Source organism: Leucopleurus acutus, assembly GCF_964270905.1.
Source record: "Leucopleurus acutus genome assembly, chromosome: 1".
Taxonomy (NCBI): domain Eukaryota; kingdom Metazoa; phylum Chordata; class Mammalia; order Artiodactyla; family Delphinidae; genus Leucopleurus; species Leucopleurus acutus.
In genome coordinates, this window is record NC_139142.1 from 75,472,016 (window position 1) to 75,485,915 (window position 13,900).

The 13,900-nt window shown below is 37.8% G+C and overlaps 1 protein-coding gene across 3 annotated transcripts in view; it reads right to left on the minus strand.

Annotated features, from left to right (window-relative positions):
• The window catches only part of LOC309963006 (uncharacterized protein), a 41,648-nt gene that overhangs the window by 14,859 nt on the left and 12,889 nt on the right, over window positions 1–13,900 (minus strand). For 2 of the 3 annotated variants that reach the window (XM_082841100.1, XM_082841101.1), the window contains one exon: window positions 2,794–2,983. In XM_082841100.1, coding sequence (XP_082697226.1) covers window positions 2,794–2,983 — 190 coding nt within the window. The remainder of the gene's footprint in view (window positions 1–2,793; window positions 2,984–13,900) is intronic. The other variant, XM_082841102.1, reaches the window with a different exon arrangement.

The following is a 13,900-nucleotide window of genomic DNA, read 5'->3' on the forward strand; positions in this document are numbered from 1 at the left end:
ATGAACATAGATACAAAAATCCTCAACAAAATACTAGCAAACAGAATCCAACAGCACATTAAAAGGATCATACACCATGATCAAGTGGGGTTTATCCCAGGAATGCAAGGATTCTTCAATATACACAAATCAATCAATGTGATACACCATATTAACAAATTGAAGGAGAAAAACCATATGATCATCTCAAGAGATGCAGAAAAAGCTTTTGACAAAATTCAACACCTATTTATGATAAAAACCCTCCAGAAAGTCGGCATAGAGGGAACTAACCTCAGCATAATAAAGGCCATATATGACAAACCCACAGCCAACATCGTCCTCAATGGTGAAAAACTGAAACCATTTCCACTAAGATCAGGAACAAGACAAGGTTGCCCACTCTCACTGCTGTTATTCAACATTGTATTGGAAGTTTTAGCCACAGCAGTCAGAGAAGAAAAAGAAATAAAAGAAATCCAAATTGGAAAAGAAGAAGTAAATCTGTCACTGTTTGCAGATGACCTGATACTATACATAGAGAATCCTAAAGCCTCTACCAGAAAACTACTAGAGCTAATCAATGAATTTAGTAAAGTAGCAGGTTACAAAATTAATGCACAGAAATCTCTTGCATTCTGACACACTAATGATGAAAAATCTGAAAGAGAAATTATGGAAACACTCCCATTTACCACTGCAACAAAAAGAATAAAATACCTAGGTATAAACCTACCTAAGGAGACAAAAGACCTGTATGCAGAAAACTATAAGACACTGATGAAAAAAATTAAAGATGATACAAACAGATGGAGAGATATACCATGTTCTTGGATTGGAAGAATCAACATTGTGAAAATGACTATACTACCTAAAGCAATCTCTACAAATTCAATGCAATCCCTATCAAACTACCACTGGCATTTTTCACAGAACTAGAACAAAAAATTTCACAATTTGTATGGAAACATAAAAGACCCCGAATAGCCAAAGCAATCTTGAGAAAGAAAAATGGAGCTGGAGGAATCAGGCTCCCTGACTTCAGACCATACTACAAAGCTACAGTAATCAAGACAGCCTGGTACTGGCACAAAAACAGAAATATAGATCAATGGTACAGGATAGAATGCCCAGAGATAAACCCACACACATATGGTCACCTAACTTACTACAAAGGAGGCAAGAACATACAATGGAGAAAAGACAGCCTCTTCAATAAGTGGTGCTGGGAAAACTGGACAGCTACATGTAAAAGAATGAAATTAGAACACTACCTAACTCCATACACAAAAATAAACTCAAAATGGATTAAAGACCTAAATGTAAGGCCAGACACTATCAAACTCTTAGAGGAAAACATAGGCAGAACACTCTATGTTCACATAAATCACAGCAAGATCCTTTTTGATCCACCTCCTAGAGAAATGGAAATAAACACAAAAATAAACAAATGGGACCTAATGAAACTTAAAAGCTTTTGCACAGCAAAGGAAACCATAAACAAGACGAAAAGACAACCCTCAGAATAGGAGAAAATATTTGCAAATGAAGCAACTGACAAAGGATTAATCTCCAAAATTTACAAGCAGCTCAATATCAAAAAAACAAACAACCCAATCCAAAAATGGGCAGAAGAGCTAAATAGACATTTTCCCAAAGAAGATATACAGATTATCAACAAACACATGAAAGAATGTTCAACATCATTAATCATTAGAGAAATGCAAATCAAAACTACAATGAGGTATCACCTCACACCAGTCAGAATGGCCATCATCAAAAAATCTAGAAACAATAAATGCTGGAGAGGGTGTAGAGAAGAGGGAACCCTCTTGCACTGTTGGTGGGAATGTAAATTGATACAGCCACTATGGAGAACAGTATGGAGGTTCCTTAAAAAACTAAAAATAGAACTACCATATGACCCACCAATCCCACTACTGGCATATACCCTGAGAGAACCATAATTCAAAAAGCGTCATGTACCACAATGTTCATTGCAACACTATTTACAATCGCCAGGACATGGAAGCAACCTAAGTGTCCATCAACAGATGAATGGGTAAAGAAGATGTGGCACATATATACAATGGAATATTATTCAGCCATAAAAAGAAACGAAATTGAGTTATTTGTAGTGAGGTGGATGGACCTAGAGTCTGTCATACAGAGTGAAGTAAGTCAGAAAGAGAAAAACAAATACCGTATGCTAACATATAAATATGGAACCAAAAAAAACAGAAGAAATGGTTATGAAGAACCTAGGGTCAGGACGGGAATAAAGATGCAGACCTACTAGAGAACGGACTTGAGGACATGGGGAGGGGGAAGGGTAAGCTGGGACAAAGTGAGAGAGTGGCATGGACCTATATATACTACCAAATGTAAAAGAGATAGCTAGTGGGAAGCAGCTGCATAGCACAGGGAGATCAGCTCGGTGCTTTGTGACCACCTAGAGGGGTGGGATAGGGAGTGTGGGAGGGAGGGAGACACAAGAGGGAAGAGATATGGGGATATATGTATATGTATAGCTGATTCACTTTGTTATAAAGCAGAAACTAACACACCATTGTAAAGCAATTATACTCCAGTAAAGATGTTTAAAAAAATGTATTACAAGAAAAATAAGTCTGTTTAAGTAGGTTTTACAGGCACATGATTAAAAGCATTAAAAATGTATTACAAGAAAAATAAGTCAGGTTCTGTGTTAGTTATATAACACTGTGTTAATGAATTACCGTGAACTTAGAAGCTTAAAACAACACACATTTATTATATCATTTTCTGTGTGTCAGGAATATGAGCATGGCTCACCTGAGTCCTGGGTGTGGCTCATCTGAGGCTCCTCTGGGAAAGGATACCAAGCTAACGTCACTGTTGCAGGATTTGTTCCTTGTGCTTGTGGGTTACTAGCCAGAGGTATCCTCAGTTCCTTGGCATATGACCTCTCCGAATGGCTGTTTACTTCATAAAATCCAGCAAGTGTGAAGTTCAGTAGAGTCTGCTAGCAAGATGGAAATTACAGTCCTACTTAATATAATCACAGAAGTGACAATTCATTGCTTTTGTTGTATTCTATTGTCTAGAAACAAGTTGCAGATCCTGTCCACACTCGAAGGGGAACAGATTACACATGGGCATGAATGTTAGGAGGCAGAGATGATTTGGGACCATTTTAGAACCTGTCAGTCACTGCCTCCCACTCCAGATCCCCAGTCCCTATCTTCAGGGGGCAGCTCCTGTTACCTATTCCTTGTGAACTCATCCCGATATTCTATGCACCTGTGTGAAGTCACCCCCGCCCCCTCCAAAAAACAATCAAAAATTATAATGTTGTATTCACAGTGCTCAGCACCCAGATTTTTTCATTTAACAATGTATGTCTTGAAATCTAGTTCATATTAGTACCTACAGATCTGCTTCGTTCTTTTTTATAACTGCATACTCGTCCATTGTTTGGATATCCTATCATTTATTTAACCAATTCCCTCTTTCATGGATATTTAGGTAGTTTCAAATCTTTTGCTATTACAAACAATGCTGGAGGATACATATTCCTGACCAAATAGTATATGCATTTAATATTTTGAGTTATTGCTAAACGGCCTTCCTGAAGAGTTGAACCAATTTACACACCTATCAGCGATGAATTACAGCACCTATTTTCATTCACAGTTTATGTTCTAGAAATACTGATCTATTTTGTATTTTCCCATGCTTTCTCAAGCCTTTTTTCTTTGCCTCACACTGTACTTTTTCTTTGCTTGTAACATTTTCCTTCTGTTCACTTTCTTTGAAAACTCCTACACATTCTTCAAGTTCTCTGCTCGCATGTTACCTTTCCATGAAACAGCACTTTGCCAAGGATCCTATATACTTAATGACCTTGTGCATGGCTCTATTAAGGTACGCAATTATCTTTATTTACAATATTATAATTATAATAGATAATTCCTCTCCTCCTCCACTAGAGGGCAGGGACAATTCCTTTTTTTGTTTTTTCCCCTAGTACACAGCACCACACCTAGCTTACAATAACCACCCAAGTATTCGTTGAGTTAATTAAGATGAACGTGAATCCACAATGTATTCCAGATCCTTTCCCAGGGATTATTGCATCGATGACACTAAATCAGCCTCCTTTAAGTTGTACAATTTGGGGGTTAAAAATATCTCTGGGCCAACCCCTCCTTTCAATAACAATGCAATAACCTCCTCCAATAACTACAGGAACTTGTAAAGAACCAGAGAACACCAGCAACTGGCAAATAAGCTCAGGTCACTGGCTTTTTCCTCTAAAATCAACCGTGGAGAAAATGTAAAGTAAGAGGGAAGCACAGAATCCAGGAATGAACCACCATAATCACTACCTCTGTGAGAAACCCTTAGGGAAACTAAAAAGTCTGTCTTGAATTAGAGTGTGTGGGAAGCGGGGGAAGAAGATGGGTACTGAGGAGAGAAAGAGAGACTGGGGGCTACACTATGGTGGAGGGTAGCAGTGAGAAGGTAGGTGAAGAAAAGCTTCTTAAAGTTCTGTTCTTTCCTTCTGCAGAGTTGCTTTGAGACAGACAGTCACTGCCTGCCCCTTCATGGTAAAACTAGTGGCAGCATCCTAGACCACTGGGGATGGTATCCATGGGGGTTGTTTCCATGCACGGCATGTCATGATTTTATCTGCTGTGTTCTCTTATCCACCCTACCAATGCTGCACACCAGTTTCCCTCCAAATTCCCTGCCCGTATTCCTTCAAATTATTTCTTTTTCTGCTTAAATCAGTGGTTAGTTTCTGTTTTTTGTAACTATTAATCCTGACCATCAGTGGAAACAAGCCTGGAGGAAGGGAAAGGGTTAGAGGTTATTATAATAAACCAGATGAAAAATAAATAAATAAATAAACCAGATGAGAGGCAATGATGGTGTGGGCAAGAATGTTGGCGGTATAAGAGGTTATTGGATTGGAGATATATTTTGGACATTAAGTAGACCAGACTTTCTAAAGGATTGGATGAGGAAGGGGAGGAAAATAAAGTAATCAGGGATGACTCTGAGGTTTTTGTCCAGCGGAACTGTGTGAATGGTAGTGCCACTAATTGAAATGGGAAAGATTGAGGGAGAAGAGAAGATTTTTTTTAAAGGTAGGAATTAGAAGTCCTGTTCTGGTCATGTTATACTTGAGATCCCTATTAGGCATCCAAGTGGAGATAATATATGAGTCTAGGATTCAGGACAGAGTCATGTCTGGAGATAATAAACTGATGGGATCAGCAGCATATAGAGAGTATTTAAAGTCATGAGACTGAATGAGATCATTAGGGAAACAGTATATAAAGAAGAGGACCAAGAAATGAAGCCTGAGGCAACTGATCTTTAGAGATTGGGAAGAGAAGGAGGATCCAGTAAAGGAAATTAAGAAGCAGCCAATGAAGTACAAAGAAACTAGGAGAATGTGGAGTCTCTGATGTCAGATGAAAGCATTGTTTCAAAACTAAGGAGGGGTTAGTGTGTCCCATGTTGCTGAGAGTTCAATAAGATGAGAACAGAAAATTTAATATGAAATTTGAAAATATGGAAGTAACTGGTGAACTTGGCAAAAGCATTTTCAGTACAGTCGTGCAGAGGAAAGCCTAGGATTTACTTCTTTTTTCCCTCCTCCAATGTTCTACTTCTATTTGCCTGGAACATAGATAAAATGTCTGGAGTACAGTAGCCATATTGGGTCATGAGGTAATATTGAGGCTGGAAGTTTTACGCTAAGGATGGCAGAGCAGGAAGACAGAGGAGCTTGGGTCCCTAGGGACAATATGAACCCATAATATCTACCTCTGAGCTTCCTTTATATAAAAGAAAACAAACCCTGCCTTATATATACTACTCTATTCTGGATTTTGTGTTATATGTGACTAAACGTAATTCACACTGACATTGACATAGGAGAGCAGAGAAAATAGGCAGTGTCATGGTAGAAACAAATTTTTTTTTTCTCCAAAGATGGGAGATACTGTAACCTATCTGTAGGCTATAGAGGAAGAAATTGATGGCGCAGGAGAGAGGGTATAACTAGAAGAGCAGAGCCCATGAGTAAGGAAAAGGGATTGGAGTCTTGTACACAAATGAGGGGATTGGCCTTAGATGGTAGTGAGAATAGTTCATCCATTGTAACAGGAAAGAAGGCAGACAGGTATAGGCCCAGGTAGTTCGGTAGCTTGGTGAAGAAGACGAAGTAGTTTTTAGTTAGATTTTCCTATTTTCTCAGTAAAATATGAAATGAGTCATAAACTTAATTCTAGTTCATCTCTAAAATGTGGATAATTAGGTGCAAGAACTCTAGAGCAGGGACTCCTGGATGTGAACTTAATTTTCCTGTGCTTTATTTTCCTTAACTGTAAAACAAGGATAATAATGCCTGCTTTTTAGGGATGTTGTGAGGATTAAGTGAGTTAAAACACTAGAAGTGCTTAAGACAGGGTCAAGCACAGAGTAAGCGTGACAAAGGCACGTGTAAATATTATCATTAGAAATAAAGGTATTGGGGGCTTCCCTGGTGGTGCAGTGGTTAAGAATCCATCTGCCAATGCAGGGGACATGGGTCTGATCCCTGGTCAGGGAAGATCCCACATGCCACGGAGCAACTAAGCCCGTGCACCACAACTACTGAGCCTGTGCTCTAGAGCCCATGAGCCACAACTACTGAGCCTGCGTGCCACAACTACTGAAGCCCGCGCGCCTAGAGCCCATGCTCCACAAGAGAAGCCACCACAATGAGAAGCACGTGCACCGCAATGAAAAGTAGCCCCCGCTCTCCGCAACTAGAGAAAGCCTGCGCACAGCAACAAAGACCCAACGCAGCCAAAAATAAATAAATTTAAAAAAGAAAGAAAATAATAATAATTATTATTATAAATGCTACATGACTGCTCATAACTGCTATTTTCTCAGGCCCCTTCTGAAGGTTTTTTCATGAACACAAACCACACTTGCAACCCATATGTCTTGCAACCCAGTTGGCAGCTGTAGTCAGAGATCACAGATTTGGTCAATAGTTTTCTAATTCCTTCCTGAGTTCTTTTTTAATTCCCTGGCACTGTTTGTTACAATCTGTTGCAAAAGGAACTTCTAGTCTGTACCTCTTAATATGATTCTGTTGCATCTTTATTCTCTTTTCTTTGCTTGCCTTTCTCTTTTTGAAAGGTATTTCTCCCCTGCAATAACAACATCTTTGACTCAGCTATAAAAGAGATTTTCTTCCTTTCTAAGCAAATGCTTACTTGTCTCTCTGAATGTTCTCTTCCACCATAATTTTAGTGGTTTCCAGATTCTTTGGTGTTATTTACCTTTAAAACTCTATCAGTTTTTCCCCAACTAAAGGTTTCATTTAACAAGTAAAATGAGTTTTGGTCTCAATATAAGGAAAACTTTTTTTTCCGCTTCAAGTTGATGTAACTTTCATTTTTCAGTTTGATTGGGAAATGGCATATTTATTTTATTTTATTTTTTTAATTGAGGTAAGTTTCATATGTACAACATTATAATTTTATTTCTGAATACACAACAGTGTGCCTTCCACCAAAAGTCTAGTTTCTATCCATCACCATACAGTTGACCCCATTTACTTATTTCACCCTCCCTCTCAACCCCCTTCCCAACTAGTAACCACCAATCCGTTCTCTGTGTCTATGTGGGGTTTTTTGAGGTTTTTGGTTGGTTTGTTTGTTTGTTTGGGTTTGTTTGGCCATGCCATGTGGCATGTGGGATCTTAGTTCCTGGACCAGGGATTGAACCCTCACCACTTACAGTGGAAGGGTGGAGTCTTAACCACTAGACTGCCAGGGAAGTCCCCTTGTTTTGTTTTGTTTGTTCATTTATTTATTTTTTATATTCCACATGAGTGAAATCATACAATAGTTGTCTTTCTCCATCTGACTTATTTCACTTAGCATAATACCCTCAAGGTCCATCCATGTTGTCGCAGATGGCAAGATACCATCTTTATGGCTGAATGGTATATATATACCACATCTTTATCCATTCATCTGTTGATAAGAACATAGGTTGTTTCCATATCTTGGCTACTGTAAATATGCTGCAATGAACATAGAGGTACGTATATCTTTTCAAATTAGTGTTTTTGTTTTCTTTGAATACCCAGAAGTGGAATACCTGAATCGTATAACAGATCTATTCTTAATTTTTTGAGGAATCTCTATACTATTTTCCACAGTGGCTGCACCAATTTACATTCCCACCAACAGTGTATGGGGTTCCCTTTGCTCCACATCCTCTCCAACACTTGTTATTGCTTGTCTTTTTGATAATAGCCATTCTGACAGGTGTGAGGTGATATCTCATTGTGGTTTTGATTTGTATTTCCCTAATAATCAGTGATGTTGAACTTATTTTCATTTGCCTGTTGGCCATCTGTATGTCTTCTTTGGAAAATGTCTATTCATAGCCTTCGCCCATTTTTCAATCAGGTTTTTTTGTTTTTGTTGAGTTGCATGTGTTCTTTATATACTTTGAGTATTAACCCATTATCAGATATATGATTTGCAAAAGTCTTCCCCCATTCAGTAGGCTGTCTTTGTTTTGTTGATGATTTCCTTTGCTAGGCAGATGTTTTTAGTTTGATGTTGTCCCATTTGTTTATTCTATTATTATTATTTTTTGGCCGCGCCACGCTGCTTGTGGGATCTTAGTTCCCTGCCGAGGGATCGAACCTGGGTCCTTGGCAGTGAAAGCATGGAGTGCTAACCACTGGACCATCAGGGAATTCCTACCCATTTGTTTATTTTTGAGTTTGTTCCCCTTGCCTAAGAAAACATATCCAAAAATATTACTAAGACCAATGTTAAAGAGCATATTGCCTATGTTTTCTTCCAGAAGTTTTATGATTTCAGGTCTTACATTCAAGTTGTTAATCCATTTTGAGTTAATTTTTGTGTATGGTGTAAGATGGTGGTCTAGTTTCATTCTTTTTCATGTGACTGTGCAGTTTTCCCAACACCTTACTGAAGATACTTTCTGTTCCCCCATTGTATGTTCTTGACTCCTTTGTCATAAATTAGTTGTTCATATATGTTTGGGTTTTTGTCTGGGCTCCCAGTTCTGTTCCATTGATCTGTATGTCTGATTTTCTGCCAATACCATGCTGGGGTTTTTTGTTTTATTTTTTTAAATTAATTTATTAATTTATTTATTTTTTGTTGCATTGGGTCTTCATTGCTCTGCATGGACTTTCTCTAGTTGTGGCGAGCAGCAGCTGCTCTTTGTTGCAGTGTGCAGGCTTCTCATTGCAGTGGCTTCTCTTGTTGCAGAGCACAGGCTCTAGGCACACAGGCTTCAGTAATTGTGGCATGCGGGCTCAGTAGTTGTGGCGCACGGGCTTAGTTGCTCTGCGGCATGTGGGATCTTCCCGGACCAGGGCTCAAACCTGTGTCCCCTGCATTGGCAGGCAGATTCTTAACCACTGTGCCACCATGGAGGTCCCTACCATGCTGTTTTGATTACTCTAGCTTTGTAGTATAATTTGAAATCAGGGAGTGTGATACCTCAGCTTTGTTCTTTTTTCTCAGGATTGCCTTTGCTGTTTGAGGGTTTTTTTTTTTTGGTGGTTCCATATAAATTTTAGAATTTTTTGTTCTATTTCTGTGAAAAATGTCATTGGGATTTTGAAAGGGATTGCATTGAATCTGTAGATTGCTTTAGGTAATATGAACATTTAAAAATTGTTCTTCAATTCATAAGCACAAAATATGGTTCCATTTCTTTGTGTCTTTTTTTTTTTTTTTTTGCGGTACGTGGGCCTCTCACTGCCGTGGCCTCTCCTGTGCGGGGCACAGGCTGTGGACGTGCAGGCTCAGCAGCCATGGCTCACGGGCCCAGCCGCTCCACGGCATGTGGGATCTTCCCAGACCGGGACACGAACCTGTGTCCCCTGCATCAGCAGGCGGACTCTCAACCACGGCACCACCAGGGAAGCCCTCTTTGTGTCTTTTTCAATTTCTTTCAACAATGTCATAGTTTTCAGTGTACAGGGTTTTCACCTCCTTGGTTAAATTTATTCCTATGAATATGGATAACCAACAAGGACCTACTGTATAGCAAATAAAATAAAATAAAAATTAAAAAAAATTATTCCTATGTATATCATTCTTTTTGTTGCAATTGTAAATGTGATTGTTTTCTTAATTTCTCTTTCTGATAGTTCATTGTTAGCATATAGAAATGGAACTGATTTTTGTATACTGATTTTGTACCATGCAACTTTAGTGTATTCATTTATTATCTCTAATAATTTTTTAGTGGAATCTTTAGGTTTTCTATATATAAAATCATGTCATCTGCAAATAGTGACAGTTTTATTTCTTCCTTTCCAATTTGGATGCTTTTTATTTCTCGTTCTTGTATAAGTGCTCTGGCTAGGACTCCCAACGCTATGTTGAATAAAAATAATGAGAGTGGGGACTTCCCCGGTGGCTCAGTGGTTGGGAGTCTGCCTGCCAATGCAGGGGACACAGGTTCGAGCCCTGGTCTGGGAAGATCCCACATGCCGTGAAGCAACTAAGCCTGTGCACAACTACTGAGCCCGCATTCTACAGCCCGTGAGCCACAACTACTGAGCCCACGTGTGCCACAACTACTGAAGCTTGCGCGCCTAGAGCCCGTGCTCCGCAACAAGAGAAGCCACCGCAATGAGAAGCCCGCGCACTGCAATGAAGAGTAGCCCCCGCTCGCCACAACTGGAGAAAGCCTGGGCACAGCAACGAAGACCCAAAGCAGCCAAAAATAAATAAATACATTTATTTTTTTAAAAAATGATGAGAGTGGGTATCCTTGTCTTGTTCCTGATCTTAGAGAGAGAGAGTTTGTTCCTGATCTTAGAGAGTTTTTGACCATTGAGTATGGTATTAGCTGTGGGCTTGTCATAAATGGCCTTTATTTTGTTGAGGTATGTTCCCTCTGTACCCAATTTGTTGAGGGTTTTTATCGTAAGTGGACATTGAATCTTGTCAAATGCTTTTTCTACATCTATTGAGATGATCATATGATTTTTATCCTTCATTTTATTAATGTGGTGTATCATGTTGATTGACTTGCAAATGTTGAACCATCCTTGCATAACTGGAATATATCTCACTTGATCATGGTGCATGGTCATTTAAATGTATTATTGTATTTAGTTTGCTAATATTTTGTTGAGAATGTTTGCATCTATGTTCATCAGTGATATTGGCCTGTAATTTTCTTTTTTGTGTTGCCCTTGTCTGGTTTTAGTATCAGCATAATGGCCTTGTAAAATGAGTTAGGAAGCATTGCCTCCTCTTCAATGTTTTGGAATAGTTTGAGGATTGGTATTAAATCTCCTTTGAATGTTTGGTAGAATTCACCAGAGAAGCCACCCTGTCCTAGACTTTTGTTTTTTGGGAGGTTTTTTATTACTGTTTCAATCTCCTTGCTAGAGATCAGTCTATTCAGATTTTCTATTTCTTCATGATTCAGTCTTTGTTGTATGATTCAAAGGATTTATTTTTTGGGTTGTCTAATTTGTTGTTGTATAGCTGTTCATAGTATTCTCTAATAATCTTTTGTATTTCTGTGGTTTCTGTTGTAATTTCTCTTTCATTCCTGATTTTGTCTGAGCCTTCTCTATTTTTTATCTTTTCAAAGAGCAAGCTCTTACTTTCATTGATCTTTTCTGATATCTTTTTAGTCTTTATTTCATTTAATTGCATTCTGATTTTCATTATTTCCTTCTTTGGCCTTCATTTGTTCTTTTCTAGCTCCTTTAGGTGTAAGGTTAGATTGTTTGAGATTTTTCATGTTTCTTGAGGTAGGCTTGTACTGCCACACACTTTTCTGTTAGTACTACTTTTGCTGCATCCCATAGATTTTGGTATGTCATATTTTAATTTGTCTTCATATATTTTTTAAATTTCTCCTTTGATTTCTTCATTGACCCAATAGTTTTTCAGTAGCATGTTGTTCAGTCTCCAAATATTTGTGATTTTTTCCAGATTTCTTCTTGTAACTGATTTCTAGTTTCATACCGTTGTGTAGGGAAAAGACGTTTGATGTGATTTCAGTCTTCTTAAATTTACTGAGAGTTGTTTTGTATCCCAACATCTAGTCTATCCTTGAGAATGTTCTATGTGCACTTGAGAAGAATGTGTATTCTACTGCTTTTGAATGGGGTCTTCTGTGTAAATCTATTAAGTCCATATGATTTCAGATTGATATTTTCTTGTTGAATTTCTGTCTGGATAATCTATCCATTGATGTAGTGGGATGTTAAAGTCCCCAACTATTATTGTGCTACTGTCAGTTTCTCCTTATAGGTCTATTAATAATTGCTTCATATATTTTGGTGCTTCTTTAGGTTCATATATATTAATAAATGTTATATCTTCTTGATGCATTGTCCTCCTTGTCATTATATAATGTCCATCTTTATCTCTTGTTACCTTTTTTCCTTGAAGTCTATTTTGCCTGATATGAGTATTAATTATATCCACTTTCTTTTGGCTGCCATTTGCTTGGAGTATCATCTTCCATCCCTTCACTTTGAGCCTGTTTGTCTTTAAAGCTGAGCTGAGTCTCCTGGAGGCAGCACAGAGTTGGGTCTTGATTTTTAATCCATCCAGCCACTCTTTGTCCTTTAATTAGTGAATTCAATCCATTTGCATTTAAGGTGAGTATTGACAGATGAGGACTTAGTCCTGCCATTTTATCTTTTGTTTTCTGGTTCCTCTTTATCTCCATTGTTTCTTTTTCCTTGCGTTTCTGTCTGTCATTTTGGTTTGGTAGTTTTCCATGATGTTTTTCTGTTTCCTCTTTTTCATGTTTCATGTCTCTGTTCCAAATTTTTTTTGTGGTTACCATGAGATTTGTATAAAACATCTCATAGATAAAATAGTCCTTTTTAGGACTATAGTTTCTTTTTCTGCTGATAGCATCTTGTCTTCATTTGCCTATACAGATTTTGTCCTATTCCTCTTCCCTTTCATGTTTTTATTGTCACAAATTGTCCTTTTTTACGTTGTGAGTTCATTACCAAATTGAAGTAGCTATAGTTACTTTTAATACTTTTTCCGCTTTAACCTTTATGCTATAATTGTTTAACAATCTATAATCTATTCTGATATAGAGTTCTAATTTTCTTATACTATTTGTCACCTTACTCAAAGTTTTGCGTACTTTTGCCTTCTTGTTTCAGGTATAAGAGCTCCTTTCAACATTTCTTGTAAATAGGTTTAGTGGTAATGAAATCCCTCAACTTTTGTTTTGTTTGTCTGGGAAAGACTTCATTTCTCCTTCATATCTGAATGATAACTTTTCTGGTTAGCGTATTTTTGGCTGACAGTTTTTATCTTTCTGTATCTTGAGTATGTCATTTTGCTCTCTTCTGGCCTGTAGAGTTTTTGTTGAGAAATATGCTGATAGCCTATTGGTTACTGTCTTTTTTCCCCTCAATGACTTTAAAATTCTTTCTTTGTCACTGACTTTTGACAGTTTTAATATAATGTGTTTTGGAAAAGGTCTTTTTTCACTGATATAATTAGGTGTAGTATTAGCTTCATGAACGTGTATATCCAGTTCCTTCCCCAGGTTTGGAAAATTCTCAGCTATTATTTCTTTAAATAAGTTTTTTGCTCCCTTCTTCCCCCCTTCTCCTTCTGGGGTACCCATTATCCTTATGTTGCTTTTCCTAAGGTAGTTAGAGAGTTCTTATAGAATTTCTTCATTAAAAAACAAAAGAAAACACAAAACTTAGTTCTATCTCCTCTTCTACATGAATCATTTCTAGATTTCTGTCTTTGAGCTTGTGAATTTTCTCTTCCATATGGTCTTCTCTATTTCCAGTGCTTTCTAATGCATTCTTCATCTCATTTATTGAGTTCTTCAGCTCCAGATTTCCGACTTAGTT